Here is a 19,334-nt window from a genome sequence, read left to right as displayed (position 1 = left end):
ATGTCGGGCTGCCTGGACGTTCACTATTTCGTAGTAGGGTCCTTATTGAGGTTTTCTATTTTATTCTAAATTATTTTTAATGCAAATTAATATCTATGAAATAATGTTGTTCTTCTATCTGTATTTGTTCTTGACACCAAATCGCACGATAAGATTTTACACAATTTATAACTTTGTTATAACCTCTTACCGAATAACAATCAAAACAAAACTTTACTTAAAACGGTAAACTTATAAATGTTTGATGATCTAAACTATATAGGTAATGCTATAGCGTATGTCGACGAAATAGTTTATGATTACTCCAGGGAACATCCGGACTATTATGTGTCGACAGTTAATAGAATATTTGCACCAAGCTCTGTCGGACATAATAATACACACACTTATAACATAGAGTGTTTATTAAAATAAATATAATTCACTTTAATAAGACTTAATGTCAAAATGATTGTAGTATTTTCAGTCGTGCGTCGAGTTAATAACAGACACCCTTATGTAAAAGCAAATATAACGGAAGTGTGGAATTCTGAAAGCTGTATTTAGAGACATACAAACAGAACATAGATTGAGTAGTCTGTAAAGTGCTCGACATATTTTCAATTATCGCCTATGGATTTATTGTATATTTCAATTGTGACTTGGGTTATATTTTTCTGTAGAGCCTGTGCGCTTTAACGCGGCACTTCATTTACATCATCATCGTTATATTTATTTCCGATATTCAAATAGCACATGTGTATACATTAAAAGCATTTTTTCTATAGCGGCTTAAATCAAGTTTTTTGTTCAATATACACTGACATTATATATATATATGCGTTCGGGTAATACCTATACCACTGGAGGGCTGACACTATTAACTCAATTAGGGTAATCCTAACACACTCACAGAACACAATTTGGCTGACACTCGAAATGCAATTAGAGTAGATAGGCTTTACCCTTAAATGAATGCACTCTTAGAAGAATGACATTGTAGATTAATCACCGAAAATAATAAACGTTCTTTGATTCAGGCATTAACAACAAGACGATTGTTTTGTAAGCAATATATTTTCTAAGATTCGAACCAAGGGTGGATATTTCTAGGCAATTCATTACGGTTTTGGGAATTATATGTGGCGCATTAAACTTTATAAATAGTTTAATAGGGCTTATATGGTTATCAAACTTTTGGCACTTGTACACGAGTTCAATTTCTAAGATTCATATTTGAAAATACAATAACCTTGTTTAAGTACGAAATATGACATGTTATAATCAATATAAATTTCGTCAACGCAATGATTTTCCATATTCTAAATCAATTCAAATTCTTTCCAATTGATCAATACTTTAAATAAACTTTTGCCATCTATCTGATGCAGAATAGACGGAGTAATTCATTTTTTGAATTTCCTTGACGTATGACCCAGATTTTTTAGAACCATTGAACGCTCCATATTGATACTGTTAAAAATCCGAATTAAACGTTATTAGCCGGAATAATGACATCCTTAAAACATGCTCTTTAGATTTAATAAGGAAGTTATAGTGAACGACAGTAAGAAACATTTTCCGTTCATAACGGTGTAATCAGCGTGTATTTGTTGTGTTCAATTCAGTTCTTTAATTAAATTGTTGTGGGAATTTGCTCCTATTAATTGACAAGAAACCGGGAAAGGTTCACATGTGTTTCAATGAAGCGAAATTTTTATATTTAAGATAGCTTAAGCCAATTCGATCTGATAAAGTAAATATATAAAACGTGAAATTATGAAAACGGTGTGTACTTAAATAAGTTGTACATGTTGAAGTTCATGTATTATTTAAACTTGATCTAGCATTATTACACAATTATTGAATTTAAAAATGCCAACAACAAAACAAGTATGATTTCATCTAGTAAATATCTTGTTTTTTTTACATCTGATTAAAACCGTGTGCATTTTTATTAAAAAAACCTCATGAAGGCATATGTATATCTTCATTTTTGGTCATTTGATTCATACCTTCAGCATAGAATTACATTTTGATTTGAAAACTTGAGAAAGATCTTACATTTAACAGCCAAAAACATCTTCACATCCCTTGCTGAATGTCATGTCTAAACAAGCTTTGACAAATCGTCACAAGAATGTTTTAAAATGGATCGGGTAATTTAAATTGGAGCGTACATGTCCCTTACTTGATATGTAATTTGTTGATTATGCATGTTTGGTAAGTGTGGTACAAGTAGCTATTTAAACAAATGTCCGATTTTTCGTTCTACAATTCATCGATCCGTAATGTTTCAATAAACTTGTTGAAACATAAAATACTTTAACCATTTATTTGCACGAATCCATATCAGCCGCTGTCTGTGAAATTGGGGTTTAATGCATATGCGTAAAGTGTCGTCCCAAATTAGCCTGTGCAGTCTGCACAGCCTAATCAGGAGCAACAGGTTCCGCTTACACTTGATTTTCCATAAGAAAAGACTTTTTAAAGGCGAAAAATATCAGAAAAGCGGAAAGTGGCGTCCATGATTAGCCTGTACGGACTTCACAGGCAAATCTGGGACGACCCTTTACGCAAATGCATTAAATCCCCTATTCAGCAGGACTAATATGCATGTTGTATGGAAGGGCGATTTAAATGAATGATAAACTGTATCTTTGCAAAAAATTATTTCGAGTTTATATAATGATTCATTGTTTAGAAACTAGTTTTATAAAACGTGTTTCAATAATGCGGTTTTAAATTCTCCAATAACATATAAGTGTATATTACTGAACAAACATAAACAATTGTTTAACATTAATTGTTTGTTGATTTTGTGTGGAAACATATCCACACATTTAATTCCCAACGTATAATGACTCCTGGACATTGTTTACTACGGATTAAGTTTTCGTTGATTATGTTGGCAAAGTTACTGATTGATTGCAACGTTTTTTTGACATACCGGACACTGATTCCTACAGTACTAAAACGCCCAAGACATGGGTTCCTATATTGCATTGAGACACATGTAGATGAAGTTGTCCATCTTTTTAAGCGCCTTGGACTGGGATTTGTATGTAGTTGGATGCGTTAGTCTTGAACATCTTTATTTTCCTTCGGTTGATGATCAGACTCATTCTTGATGAGCTAACCGCAATATTATCAGGCTCATTCTTGATGAGCTGTCCGCAACATGATCAGACTCATTCTTGATGAGCTGTCCGCAGCATGATCAGGCTCATTCTTGATGAGCTGTCCGCAACATGATCAGGCTCATTCTTGATGAGCTGTCCGCAACATGTTCAGGCTCATTCTTGATGAGCTGTCCGCAACAATGTTTGTCTTTTCTCACATGTGTTGTTGGCGTTAACGAGAAGATCAAGATTGACAACAAAATTTAAATCGTTCATTTGTATATATATATAACATATGTCATAACATTTTCTTTCTGTCATTTTGGTTTAAGTTTAAATTAAAGTACTGAAAGTACTGGTGGGGCGAGTTTACTTAAATTTTGTGGTCGTAAAAACACTATATACCGTGATGCCAACCAATCAACTGTGTTGAATAAAACAGATGGAATTAAGGAAGGGTGACAGGCTGTCAATATATGATTTATCTATTTGTGTTTAAGGTATATGCTGCTTTTTAAAAGAAGTCATTGTCGTACGTGCCAATTCAAAACTGCGAAACGTTTGTAAATACAATGTTTATTATTGTCCTTTGAAATGGTGACCTTGGTTTTTACTCTGACGTAGTGTTATATGTATATGATATTTCGTTAAACCAAACGTAGTCATAAGGTTTCTATACATCATGTGTATTCAATTATTATTCATATAAATATATAATCAATTAATTTATGTGCTGGATTTTAAGTCACACCGACACAGTGTAGGTTCTACTGTTTGGAAGGACATATTCGAGATTGTTCTGATTACATGGAAAACATTAACGCAAATTAATTAGCTGCTGCGAAAGTGACAATCACAACATGTATTTCGTCTGTAAGGAAAAGGTTTAAAACTGGCTTGAACAGCACGGGAGAATTGTCTTATATAGACTTTGTAGCGCACAGAACATTGAGATGTTAACTTTGAGTGTAGTCTGGATTACCTGCCCCTGACACTTTGTATTGGGTCAGGCATACATGATTCATGGCGGCAGCCAGTGTGTTCTTTAAAATGGACAATTCATTTATTTTCGGAGCAAGTTCACATTGTGATACTCGGTACGTTTTATTATAATTAATATATTGGCGATATTGATTTTTCTTGCTTTTTGCGCCTAACCTCAATACATAGACATATGATATATGACTATATTTCGGATAGAACGTATTTCGGATATACTTTTATAACACAATGTTTAACCAAAGCCGGATTCAAGTTGACACTAATTTTGACATTAATTTGTTAATGTGAGTATTTTAATAAACATTTTAATGTGTTAAAAATATTTTCACTCTATATGATTAAACATTTAGTTGTTAATGTGAGTATTTGACAAATCATTTTCATGTGTTAAAAACTCGTCTTTCGCATGAGACGTTACACCGAGGTGCATTGTACTAGGTGCTATACGCCTGGAACTTAAAGACCCAGGGTCACCTCTGGAATGGGGTGTCTCCTGTATCTTGCCCTATCCCCTGTAACCAACTTACATGTCTTTCTTGTGGCTATGGCTATATGGGAGACAATCCCGGTGCACTCGATACAAATTAAGACACACACACCGTAGATTGAGATGTATGATCCGTGTTATGTTTTGTTTTGTAGGCTGTAGTGGGTCAGAGGCTGTGTTCATGACATGCATTGGTAAATAAAGGCAATGGTATATAAATTTCTTCACCTATGCATGTAAACATTTCAGAGAATGGATCATTCTTACATACAGCAGGACGATAGACTGAGTAAGAGAAGTGAGAGGATGCCAACCATGTTCGGCTTAGACCACATGTACGTGCAAAGATTGGATTCACAGTCATTCACACCAGCACACACTCCACCACAATCTCCAGTGACGTGGGTGGACAAGCATGAATAACCCTCTGCACATATGTGAGATCCGCTCCCACACCTAGGGCCACTGTTGAAAATATGAGTCGAATGGGGGCATTCTGAAATCGGCTTTTGTAAACTGGAAAGAATGAGCCCCTTCAGCTGAAAATACAACAAACATTTTTTTTTTAGTGTTTTTTATATGATTGTAATTATTTAAACAAAGTTGTAAATTATGGTTGTCTGCATCATAACTAACTTACAGCACTTAAAGGTCGCGGTGGTGTAGTGGATGTGGTGTCCGCCTAGCGATAGGAAGTTTGTGGGTTTCCCTACTCGGGGAGCGTTCTCATTATCTCCTCCATAGACACCAAGTACTGGTTTTTCCCAGGAAATGGACTCGAGAGTGTCTATATAAACCTAAGTCTTTCGATGCAATCAAGCTCAAATAAATAGGTTTAAACTAACCGCACTTATCGATTACAAAAATCATGTTAACAGTTCTGCTATCTCCACTGTTGTTGTCGTTCAACTTCAGCCTCCAAAATTTCAATACTACGCAGTAAAACTATTGAAACTAACCTTTCCAGAATCCTTTTCCATAGAAGAATGGAACATGACGATTAGTGCGTTTTCAGGTTTTTCACTCTCCCCAGCATAAAAATAACTGCCCAGTTTAGGCCTGGCTATATCCATAGCCAATCCACTGCAATGATTAATGGCCTACAATATAAACCCATTAAGTAGTATTCTAGGTACAAGTCTACGTTGGAATGCTATTGCCAATTTTTTTTGACCATACAAAGATATACATCATATGCATTACGTACATTGAACAGCTATTCTCTTGTTCGATTGTGTACACATTCATTATCCGAAAGACGCTGTGTCCGAATTGGGAAAACATGACATAAATCATTTTTTTATTAATCATAAATGATTCGAGAAAAACCATTGACGGATCGATACCTATAACTAAAACTTAATAAAAGCTTGAAGGTTTTTCTCTTACTCCAAACTTTAGTATTTTTACGATAATTAATACATACGTAGTGCGCCGTAATTTTCCATGGTTGCCTGAAGTACTAAAGTATTAGTACGACGGGAACCAGAATATAAAACATGTAGCGCGTGCTAATTTATTTTCTTTGCCCGTATCAAAAACGCAGTTGATTTCTTAAAACGAAAGAACACAAATGCGCTGTATCGGTTAAGTGTAGATAATTCAGTATTGAACCGATATTTCGTCGCATACACCTTCCATGAGGACTGCGTGTTACCTGGGTGCTAATGCCACAGTGGAAAGACGTTGTCATGGATGTAACGCGCTCATCCGACTTATTCTGTTTGCTTGTTTGCCAATGCAGAATCTGGATACAAAGTGGTTAAATGCAGTAACGGACTACATTCTTCAGTATACGTATATTATGTTACCTATGGGACGAATTGCAGAAGGCAATGGCCCCCAAAAATGTCTTTATAAGGTATAGCATAATTAAGAATTGTTTCGTTTTAATTTTTGTATGATATAACAACGTGGGTCATTTCTATTCAATCATGAATATTAAATACATTTGCAATTGTCCTTGGCGTTTGTTTTATTTTTATCAAAGTGGAAATATCCAAACATGGAATATCGATAACTTCCTTCATTTTGAAACGCAAGTTTATTGATTTTGGTAGAGCTATAATTGGTTTTATTATGCTTATGAAAGAAAACCTATATGTTTACAATACGTTTTACATTTAATATCTGTGTGCAAATTACCATATGTTTCCATTGAGAATATGTGTTTTCTATGTGTTTTATGGGTTTTCAATAAGCCTAATGTCGAGCCAGTTTTGAACACAGTGTTTATGATCGGGAACGTTATGCTACTAACATTAGGTACAATGATTGTATTATTGTTATTAAGTCTATGTTCTTCTTCGATTCCATATAACCCATAGACATACTAACGTTTTAAGAAAATGCAGTACAATCAATGTAATTATGCAAGGCGTCAGCACACATTATTGAGTAAATGTGTCATTTGAGCTTGGTTTTCTAAATAAGCCATGACTTATGATAAACTAATGTCATCATTGCGGTTGTAACCTGATAGATTTATATAGTTAATAGTGAATAGTATTTGTGAAAGCAAATTACACACTAACTTAAATATACATTATGCGATTAGCTTTATTAGGATATGCCAACTTTTATACAGCATGTTAAACACTAATATAAGCTGACTCTTACGTCAAATTCAATCAGGATTCCTTAGCTTTTATTTGTGGGCTCTGCGAAATTAAAGTATTGTTAATGTGTCACTAAGAAATAATGATCTCTAATCCATTTACAACAATATTATTTTTTTAGTTTTAAAACAGATGCACTCTTATTGGCGATGTTTTTACGACAATCGTTTAACTTAACATGTTGTTTAAGAAGATTTAAACATACAATATAACGGTGTGTTTCCATATGTTATGATCGGAGAAGACTACGGATTGACTTTAACTCTGTGATTTATGAGATTAAACACACACGATTTTCAGTGCAAAAGCTGGACTCATAATTTGCAAATAAGTGGATGGCTGTTTGCGTTTGTTGTGTGTTTTAATTTAAGGGGAGATGTCAGTTAATCGCGTGTAGGAAGCAAAACTAAGAAACTATATGTACCTGTTCTTTTATATTTATATTACTAATGACTTCTTTAAAAAAGTCTTTCAAATGCTATCAATGCAATGATATCGTGTTACAATTTTCATAATGTATTATCAGAACGAAGTGAGGATCAAGCTGTGTGTCATTGCTTTGTAACAGTTTACATGCAGTCTACACCTCATAATTTTCCCAAAGATAGTCATAAAAATGTATATGTTAATACACAATAATCTCATATGATCATAATACAAGTTTTTGTGTCACATTTTATTTAAATACCGGCGACCGTTAAAAAGAAAAATGGTAAGACGGCTAACAAATATGTCTTTGGACCTTAGGGTACGGAGAGTAGCAGCACCTACGTTATCATGGCGCTGGAATGTTGCGTTGTAACAAAATAACTACGAATCAATGTGAATACTATTCGAGAATAAAACGTCGTTTACATAAGTTGATAATAGCACTCAAAAGCATGAACAGAAAAAGTGTCCGCTTTCCGGGAAATACCGTAAATTATGTGTTGAGTAATTCCACAATATCAAATATTTGCACTAGCGTAAGCTCTCGTGAAAATATATATGTTTCCACTTAACTGAGCCAATAATGCACGGTATTACTCCTCTGTGTCATATAAATCATATCCAGAACAAAATATAATCCCCGGATATGATAAGACAGAATTTGATTACATTGGAAATAGAAACCTACGCTATACGTTCATTCTCTGTTTTTACATGCTATGAATGCGCTTTAACTTCAGCTAAGATACATGGCCCCAGTCGGTACAATAAAGTTGCCATACATTATGATAAAAGATGATGACGTGTTATATTACGAGTATAAACACACTAAACCGGTATTTAGAAAACGGTTGCATATCACAATGTTACCATGTGTGACATGAATCTGTATTATTTGTTAATGGGCTCATTTTTAATAACTTTAGATACCATCTCACTTCTTTGATCATCTCTCCGCTTTACGAATTGTACTGCAATAGATTGGTTTAGACATGTATGTGTGTATTTAGTAGTTTGTTAAGCACTTCTGAGCCTTAGAGCATAGGCGATAAGCACGTGGACTAGCCACCGGAAATGTTTGCTTTTATTCTTTATGAACACGAATCTTGAATCGTCTCTAGGTGTTTGCAGGAGAATAAAAATGAAAACGACCATTATTTTTCTTGAGTTATTAGTTAATTAATAGTTGTCTAAATATACCAGATGTGAAACACCATTGACACGCGATTGTTGTATGACCTGCTATGCGTCTCATGTCATGTTCATGTTATGTATATTAGGAACTCAGAAAACAAAGATACAAAAAAAGTTGTCTGGCGTTCAAAATGCGATTTAAATGGCAGGAATTAATGCCTCCTGTAATATGTTCCTTTATGTGAAAATACTCATCGGATAGTGACGTTGCAGATTGAGCCTCGATAACCACACTTCAAGTTTTTCCTCAGGCTTTGACATCACATAATAGTGCATGAAATCTACCAGCGATATATTTAATGAGATAAGGATTGCAAATGGTATTTCCACACAATTTACGTCGATCACCGGTGAAAATAACAAATTTTCGGAACTACGTTTTTCGAATTTTAGATTATCAAGATTTACTTCAAGATTAATATATATTTTGTATGATCAGGAGTGAATTAAAAACGATATTCCAACGAATCCAACAAATTTTCTTGTTATATTATGATTTTTTCGCCATTTATTAACATTGAGAAAGAGTTTAACCGGATAATTTCGCTGGTATAATGACGTAATTTTGTGTATTGAAATGTATTGAGGCACGCCACGGGACAAAGGTTAACTTTTCAGGGAAAGGGAAACAGCTGTTCATTATTTTCTTGAAAAAAGGGCATGAAAGAAACAGAAAATTTGTTCATGTCAGTGTAAGATCGTTTGTTATTTCACTCGTGATCATAATAACTCATGAAATTATAAACGACCTTACAATGACATGAACAAATATGCTTTTATTTATTATATGAGCCACAATGTACGTAAGTATGCGTGAAATGAAATACTGCTAGGGTATTTAGCTTATACAAATGTTTAACTTAATATTCTCATTAAAACATAAATTTTGCGAACACAACTTGCAATTTCCAAACTGATTATTCGAAGTAAAATCGAAAAAATGTATGAAATACATTATTGACACGCGTGATTCATATTTAAAAACAACTCACGAGAAAAATTGTGTACGATTGTAATGCAAACAAGTATAAAAGTTCAAACGGGCTTGTAAAATACATCAGGCCATAGGCATGTTTCAACTAAACTGTTTAACATAAACTTTTAATATTTTTTAAACAGTACGTTTCATTCTATTCATGTAATAATACATTAAACTGCGAAATATCTCAAACACATCACACATATTTCGGTGCTTTATCTATTATATTACCCACAAATATAGTTCATCAATAAATGTGTGAGCAACACTGATCTGTCAATAATAGTTATTTAAGTTATCTTGAACATCAATCACCGTGTGAATTTGTAAGAACGTATGTCAACCGATATGAAACATATCGGATCTGGCACGATTTTCATATCATACCATATTTTATTAAACGAGTTTAGGAATTGTGTTAGTAAGCGAGCCTACTAACGAATTTCCTGGACGAGTTTAATAAAAAATATGGTATGATATGACAACGAGTGTCAGATTTTTTTATCACATGCTTTTAAATGAGCAATTTAAATAAATATTTAGGCAAACATAATGACAAATCCTGAATGTTGTTTACATTTCGTGACGTCGTTCGACGTTACAACGTCATTTCAGCAAAATAACAAAATGCGATTTGTAAATCGAACGAAAACGATGCCAATGAAAACGCTTAAAAAGTATATAACACACGTGTAAGATAAAAAATATTCGTTATAGTACATGGGAAACAGGGAATGGCATGTTATAAAATGCTATCTTAAATTCAAATATATTTTATGTATAAATATATTTTGTTTTATATATTTCTTTATTTTTTATGCATTTTTTAATTTAATTTATGTGTGGTGTCATTTAGACATTTAAGCATAACATTCGGTTGAAGCTTCCATACAAAAAGCATACACATTTAATGTTGATTTAAGTGATTGTTGTGTAATTTTTCATTGAAAGGGGCGACCGCTGCGCATACTTGTGAACTTTTCGTACTGGTGATTAGTTCATTATCTTGGTCCTTGGTCTTGGTCCTCCGAGTACCGGTTGTTGGACAAATAATAACCGGGACTCGGAGGACCAAGAAATTAAAGAATTATGAGCGCTTCTTTGCTCGACAAGGATATTTATTGTACAAGTGACCGGTAACCAAAACTCGTTAGGGCTTCTTTGCTCAATGATTGAATGGCATCATCCAGCTGTATTTTAGTCACGCTTAGCCCCTCTAGTTGTGTCTTATAGTCACACTGCACTTTTAACCTGCAAGTTGTGTCCTGTATTCACACTCTTTTAATTCAAAGTTTTACTATAAATACTGGAAAGTCTTACATATATTAATTCAAATAATATTTGTTTATTCTTTGGTAAATAAGGGCTCTTTTTTCAGCGTGTCAGGCAAATTACCTTTGTAAATTGCATTCAATTGGGAATTTTATTAACAGGACAATACGGTTATTGAACCAATCCATCACAGTTATATATCAGCTAGAAAAGAATGCAAATTGGCCCGTCACTCAGCATGACTTAACCTCATGCCCTTTTATCGTAGATAGATTTGACCGTCAGAATAAACAAAGTAACTGTTCGATAGTTGATTTGAGTACTTTGTAAATGAACGATAAGGGGCTTACACAGATTTTTTCTTAAAAAAATAATGTTGGTCCATATCGTTAATGTCAGTATTACGGTATTTGTAAGAAATCAACTATCGAACAGTTACTTTGAATGTATGTATGTATGTATGTATGTATGTATGTATGTATGTATGTATGTATGTATGTATGTATGTATGTATGTATGTATGTATGTATGTATGTATGTATGTATGTATGTATGTATGTTTGTATGTATGTATGTATGTATGTATGTATGTATGTATGTATGTATGTATGTATGTATGTATGTATGTATGTATGTATGTATGTATGTATGTATGTATGTATGTATGTATGTATGTATGTATGTATGTATGTATGTATGTATGTATGTATGTATGTATGTATGTATGTATGTATGTATGTATGTATGTATGTATGTATGTATGTATGTATGTATGTATGTATGTATGTATGTATGTATGTATGTATGTATGTATGTATGTATGTATGTATGTATGTATGTATGTATGTATGTATGTATGTATGTATGTATGTATGTATGTATGTATGTATGTATGTATGTATGTATGTATGTATGTATGTATGTATGTATGTATGTATGTATGTATGTATGCATGCATGCATGTATGTAAAACATTATCCATTCTCAGGGAGTTCGAGTCTTACAGTTTTAACGAGTATCTTTCTTTCCAGCAGCCAATTGTATAAACCTTGGTTAAAAATTACCATAGTAAATAAGTAACCAAGGTTAAAATCGTAGTTAAGATACCATGGTTAATTTTTACTTGTATAAAGCTTTTAACCACATGGTAAGCTAACCATGGTAAATACTTATTTTTAACCCAAGTTATTTTTCCCATAATTCCGATTTTGTATTTCCGTAAACATTACCAAACGATATCTAGGCAAAACAATAATAATGGCGGATATCGATTGCGATAGAAAAAAATCAAAAATGATGAGTCCGATGGAGATCGAGGTCATTCGAGAGTTTATGTTTGACAATATCAATCAAATGCAAGAATCCCACAGCAACGGTGGCCCCGGAGCCGCGAGGAAAGTGCGTTTGCTGTGGGAGCAATTGACTGAAAAGGTCAACGCAGTTGGAAACGGTCCGCGGACAGTAAACCAAGTGAAGATGAAATGGAACAACATGGTATTATATCAACGTTATATATTACTTAATTTAATTTTAAATATATTCAATGTATTGTACAGTATAAGATTTGATAAACGCACGACTTTAGGTCGAGATGCTTTAATACCTAGTCCTAGTTAATTTTCCTTCAAATGTCATGATTAAAATACAACTAACAATTCTTTATTGATTCTACCAATACGACTAATCAGGATTTTGTTATTATATCTTGTAAGCTGTCGTGTTTGCGTCACACAAGCTTTATATTATACAGAAAAAGAATGCAAAGAAAGAAGTAACTGACCAGAAGCTAGGGTTGGCTGGTACTGGCGGCGGCAGAAAGTTGCCAGAAATGACGAAGACGTCGGCGGCAGTGTCGGAGCTATTCGCGGGCTCCGCCAGTTTTCACGGTGTTAGCGATGACGCTGACACTGCTATATTTGGAGGTGCGTGTTGTTCAATTAAATTCGATACACTGTAATTACAAAGAAGTCTTTAATCCAAGTTTTCGAAACATCGTAGCATTTTTCCACTTTTGCTTACATTGAAACATTTGATAAACACTTGGATTCATTTGTTTCAGATTTATCATCCCAGGCTGCCTACGATGCGCTTGTGGACTTGGTCCCACTTATTGAAGCGGCAAAAGTTGGATCCTCCTTGTTCCTGGACTGTCAGGGCAGCAATGGCCACGCAACGGAGACGCCGCAGGTCACAGACGAACCAGCGATCGTCCCCGTTGATGGTATACACATACAAATTCCACCTTACTTCGATTCCAAAATGTGTTCATTCCAATAAATTTTAATTCGTCCATATAACCGATGTCAAATAATAGAACTGCCATACAATGATCCATCCACATCTACAATTAATGCTCCTTTTTATTGAAATAATTTAACACTAAAATTGCCCAACACGTATATTAAGACTAAAATTTCCCCACACGTAACATATGAATATCAAACACAAGCTCTTGCACATGTCCACTGCGCAAATTCCAATTTTCAAATGAATAAGCATATGCCAGTCGTTCCGTTAGGTTTAAATGGACCGTTTAAAAACGGAGGGATTGCTGGTAAATATTTTTAAAATGCCGACTAGAAATTTTAAGACTGCGGTATTACTTTCACGTGGATATGCTGTAGATATATTTTTGTCTGTGTTTATAATACTTGTTTGTTATTGAATGATTAACAAATGTGAAATTTATGATTACACAATGTGCCGGGTACCCTTTCTACCTTATGACATTTGCAGATGGACTCACCCGTGTAGGCCATATATGCGGCAAGAGCATTACACAACGGGGGCGCGCAATGGGGTATTTTTTTTTATTTCGACATGTATTTTTCAGCAACAGTTCCAGTGTCTGATGTGAAGTTCGTTGCCACTAAAGTTAGTGAACCGACAAAGAGTACGTAGAACCAAATCAAACACATCAATGAGTTGCAGAACAAAAATGACAACTGAGCATTTTAGTATAATTTAATTGACCGAAAATTCGGACGCAACATGTCACAATAGTTATAACAAAAATGTAAAGTGTAGAATGCTATCAATGTTATAGACCAGTCTTTATTAATTAATAAGGATAATCTTTGGAAATGTAATATTTATAAATATTTTAAAAACAACAACAACAATAGCATACACTGTATTTTTGGAATAAAACTTATTTTATCAATGACATTTTTATTGATACACATAAGCTGTCACCACTCCCTTTGATGTCAATATACACTTGAATGATATTAAAATCATGCGTATGTAAGTGTACATATGTCTTTCAGAACCACAAAAGAACGTTGCCACCGGCAAAACTGCCAAAAGCAACATTACGGTACCTGCCAAGTGCAACATTACGGTACCTAACCCAAGGTTAGTAGGAAATCCAGTTATGAGAATCTATTAACCGACAAAGCTTTCAACCGTTATCTGGGAAAAGTAGCAAAATGTATTTTTATTGTTCTTACTAACCCAGGTTGGACAATCAAATTCATAAACCTTTAATTATGAAAATACAATCCTTATTGTTTTCACCCCATAAAAATGATCTATCAGCGTAATCGTAATAACAAATCACTGTAAAGCTAAATGAAATGAAATGAGATGACCTAACCAATGTTTGATCCGCCACTGCTAGAAATGTCTATAATGGCATTATGTTTAACGAACACGCGGTATTTCACACACAAAACAACTTACACAAACAAATGCAAATGCATTGAAAAATGAAATTCACACGTACTTGTATACAATTTTCAGATCCTTAAAAGAAATGCAGCTGGCATACTTCCAGCACCAGAACAGCCTGTCAGTGGCACAAGAGGCCTATTACTTGAAAATGGCATCGCTGGCGGATAAATTGAATGTGCTAGCTGACATTGCAATAGACAAAATACACAAAAATGAATGAAATTTATATATGTCTACGCTTTCAGGCAATGTTTTACTAGTTTATGTTTACATGTATTCTCATTTACTTTTTTGAATTTCATATTGTTTTTGTATGATTGCAATTATGTATAGTGTCTCGTACAATTTTATTCATTCAGCCATTAATTCATGTAATTAATGGCGATGTTTTAGAAAATATCAATAAAATTACATAAAGTAATTGGCAACAATTGTGTCCCGAACTCGTCTGCCATCATTTGCCGCTTGAAACATGTCGCCTTGTGGTACGTCATCCAGCTGTTCTGGATCCATTGGTGGTTCACCCCACATCAATCTCAAGTTGTGCAGTACGGCACAGGCTATCACAATTCGCGTGACCTTGGTGGGTTTCATGCGTATCTGACATTGTGCACGAATGTTATGTAAGCACACATATTTAATGCATTTTAACGCTTCAAAATAGCAATCTCAAAATATCAATGTATAATTAAATATCTATAGACAACAAAGAGACGTGCGTTTATTTAACTACGAGATGCACGAATTTAATCGGCATCGACGTGTAAATATGTATGAGCGTGTGAAAGTAATGATATTATCTGATAAAGTAAGAAAAAATGAAAATGTATACCACGTATGACGACAAACTAAGAAAAAAATATAGCAGCATGAAAATCAGCTGTATAAAATACGTATTTAACTGTCATTGTAAACAAATTTAATTTATAAATGACGATACCCAACAATAAGCCTTTCTAATCTTTCTTCACTGTACAATTCAAAATTATACCTTTTTTAATCAATGTATATAATATGGGAATACATACCTCCCCATGGAGTACATGGAACGTCCTTTTCCAAACTCCAAAGGCTCTTTCTATGCAATTCCGTGTGCCGATGTGAGCGGTATTGTATCTCTGCTGAGCATCTGACACTGAGAAGTAATACATGATTTTCTAAAGTATATCACTTATCATGTTAAAATTGACATTTCATTTTATATAAAAACATTCATTTTATATAACTACATGTGCAAATAAAATGAAGGGATTAAGTATGTCATTGCAGGGTACTGTGTTACTAAGCTACTTAAGGCCCAATCTCACTATGATGCCGTTGGATCCCCGGTGCGTAAACCGAGACTCTACCGGGAGAAACCGGGGACCACCGGATGAACCGGTAACAAGCGGGACGGCACCGTTGCTCCACCAGGGCCCATTAAGACCCCGGCAGAGCTACGGCCGGTGGTGCCAATGTGGAGCCCCGGTAAATGCCGGCAGAGTCCCGGTAAATCGGCGCTCTGCCGGGACGCCACCGCCATTCACCGGGGCATTACCGGGGTTAAACCGGGGCGTAACCGTATCTCTGCCGGCGTATGCCGGTATTGCCCCTGTGAGTGCCGGCGGAGTTACGGGCTCCATCGGGGCGTAACCGGCGAAAACCGCTGCTCTGCCGGGGCTTCGTCGGGATGTACCGTACCTAGTCCTGGGTTGAACGGGACTTTGCCGGGTTGTTGACCGGTTCAACCGGGGTGACACCGGGGAATTGTGTGACCGCGTTAAAAAAGATACAAAAAATCATCCAGGTTATCGCTGGTCGACCGGCGTTAGCAAACCGGGATGGACCTGGGCTCTACCGGAAATTGTGAGACTTGGGCTTAGTGCATTATTCGATTACGCATATATTCGAAAGTCAGTATGGTCTCTTTAAATTGAACTGAACATTCCAAGTAACAAATGAATTGCCTGTACCTGAAATAAATGAAATCCAATTAATTAAAAATTAAGTCTTAGGCTTGCGTAAGTAGTTTAGTAAAACGGTACCATGATACACAAATAAATAAATACGTATAAGAAACAGTTGTTCATTGTTAATTAAATGTGAACTCGCTTTACCTGGCTGCATGAAGGGAGTCATCAAAAAAGGACGACACGGATAACCGCTGTCACCCAGTAAATATCCACGCTCAGGATCTGGAAACAATATATTAAAGCAAGTCATTTCAGCGATTTGAATTTACGTAAAAATATATATAATCTTACTACATGTATTTAAAACTGGACATTCAAAGGATTTAAGAAAATAAACTAGTTCAATGTTAACAATAAAATATGTGTCATCATTTTATTTTGGACATTTTGGTAATGTATAAAGGGTTGATTATCTGTAAGTGGTACATCAAATGGGAAACTTCAAGTTGACAAAAAATTAACAGAAAGGAAATTGACACTGAAGTAATACCTTGATGGTGACTGGCCAAATGCTGTCCAATGTTAGACATCCGAAGAATGTGCGAGTCGTGACAGCATCCAGGCCAACATGCGTTTATGCTAGTGAACATCCCTGTATAGTAATAAAAGTATTAAATCTGGGTAAAACCGCGTTTAAAATAATATAGGTTGATTGTGATCGTTTATTGCTCTCGTAATGAAATATCTTCATTAATTTATTATAAACCATGTACACTTAGTATATTAGAATATTACAGTGAATATGATTTTAATTGATAGACGTTGAATTCAGAAAATGATTTGCGAAACCTTCAAACTATTCAAGTAAACATAGCCTGTATAAGTTGAAACAAAATAAATCCATATACTGTCCTTTAAAATGTAAATAATGGCACACAACCAAAACAAAAATCCCTGTAAGGCACCTCAATTAATTCTACAATCGTGTCATGATGACGCGTGTCACGATGACGTATACTTGTACGCGTGTATGAGATTTTACTCAGAATTAAATGAAATGTACACGGAATGGACCTACAGTGATTTATCAGGGACATTAATGTTGAAGAGGATCTTTTGTGTTTGAGATATAATTTATTTGATACTTAAAGATTTAAATCAGATTTTGAAGTTCGGCAATATTTATGGCACTGTTGAAAGGATCAGTGAATCATCTATATTGCTGTATTTACAGCGGCTCGTGAACACATTTGTTCCTAATCATGCATGGATTTAAAGAGTGAAATTGGAGCAACCAGTTTAAAAATAAATCAGTGTTATTTTAATTTTTCAAATGAATAAGCATACCACTGCATAGACAGACATAAATTCATCTCACCTTTATGGTCGCACGTTGCCTGCACATTGAGGGAGTGGAAACCTTTCCTATTTACATAGGACGGTTCGTCCTCACCTCCGGGAGAAATTATTCGTACATGGGTGCAATCAACACAACCGATGACTCCCGGGAAGCCCCTCATTGCGAAAAAACCAGCCATAACGCGGCGTCGGTCAGCGTCCGTCAATGGAAACTTGATCACAGTGTATTTCAGTGCGAATAAACAGTCAGTCACGTTCGTCACCACCCGGGACACAGTAGCAATGTCTACGCCGAAGGTATCACCAATAATTTGAAGAAATGCCCCAGACGCAAGAAACTTCAATGTCAGAAGGAGTTGTTGCCGTACGGTCAGCGCCTTGTTCCGTCGTGTCGGTCTTTGAAGCGACGGCTCCAACAGTCGTACAAGTCTGTCAATGTTGTCAGAAGAAAACCTGTACCTCCGGCGCACCTCATCGTCCGTCAAGTCCGTCTCCTGTCGGTCAATTCGCCTGAATTGTCGAGGTCTGCGTCGTCTGACCAAGTGAATGTCGGCCATCTTTGTTGTGGTTAAACACGCTTACCATGGTAATGAAGGTGGGTAAAAATTAACCATGGTTAGTGCGTGTTTAAATTTCGTTAAATCGTTTATACAATTGGATTAACTTAACTACGGTTCATTTTAACCATAGTAAAAGTATTTACTATGGTTAAATCGTTTATACAATTGGCTGCAGATGGTTTCTGAAAAAAGTACTCATTAAGTGTATCAGTTTCTTTTGTTATTGATGATCTATTACATAATAACCCCATTTTATTTAAATTATAGTACGCTGGTCCAGTGGCTGTAATGGATCCAATTAATTGGAGAGCCCACAGAAAATCTAGCATTGTCTTTATTGTGCATTTCCTTATATTAAATTCCTTATTAATTATATTAGTCGATTCATATCCGTGCTTAACGCTCTGGTTGTACACAGGTACGGGTAAGCTGATATGTATTGCTATGCACTGTTTCATTAGTTTGACAATACGTATCGTTACTTAATCGATTAACATGCTGAAGAGTAGCATACACACAATAGCATCAACATAGATTATTTAAGGTAGCATCGATGCGGGGATGTAAAAGCTAGAAATGTACGCGGCAGCTATGACCACAATTGTTTTGTATATATATATATATATATATATATATATCTCTCTCTCTCTCTCTCTCTCTCTCTCTCTCTCTCTCTCTCTCTATATATATATATATATATATATATATATATATATATATATATATATATAATATATATATATATATATATATATATATATATATA

The 19,334-nt window shown here is 34.9% G+C and overlaps 2 protein-coding genes across 3 annotated transcripts; one reads left to right on the top strand and one right to left on the bottom strand.

Moving 5' to 3' along the window:
- Positions 1-12,124: 12,124 nt before the first annotated feature.
- LOC127848860 (uncharacterized) lies at positions 12,125-15,178 on the top strand. 2 transcript variants are annotated; one of them, XM_052381522.1, is made up of 6 exons: positions 12,125-12,576; positions 12,833-13,004; positions 13,142-13,303; positions 13,916-13,975; positions 14,352-14,439; positions 14,827-15,178. In XM_052381522.1, exons 1-6 carry the CDS (start codon positions 12,340-12,342, stop codon positions 14,975-14,977), a joined length of 870 nt encoding a protein of 289 aa, XP_052237482.1. In that variant the 5' UTR covers positions 12,125-12,339; the 3' UTR covers positions 14,978-15,178. The 2 variants fall into 2 exon arrangements, with proteins under 2 accessions (XP_052237482.1, XP_052237483.1); XM_052381523.1 differs by having other exon boundaries at positions 12,126-12,552.
- On the bottom strand, positions 15,166-18,198 carry LOC127848861 (putative nuclease HARBI1). The gene is made up of 5 exons (XM_052381524.1): positions 18,028-18,198; positions 17,200-17,301; positions 16,854-16,931; positions 15,786-15,892; positions 15,166-15,357 (listed from the first exon to the last, which is right to left on the bottom strand). The coding sequence occupies exons 1-5, from the start codon at positions 18,185-18,187 to the stop codon at positions 15,166-15,168; spliced, it is 639 nt and encodes a 212-aa protein (XP_052237484.1). The 5' UTR covers positions 18,188-18,198.
- Positions 18,199-19,334: the final 1,136 nt, after the last annotated feature.

The sequence above is a fragment of the Dreissena polymorpha genome, chromosome 10 (assembly GCF_020536995.1).
Source record: "Dreissena polymorpha isolate Duluth1 chromosome 10, UMN_Dpol_1.0, whole genome shotgun sequence".
NCBI classification, from domain to species: Eukaryota; Metazoa; Mollusca; class Bivalvia; order Myida; family Dreissenidae; genus Dreissena; species Dreissena polymorpha.
This window is presented reverse-complemented; position numbering and strand designations above follow the sequence as displayed.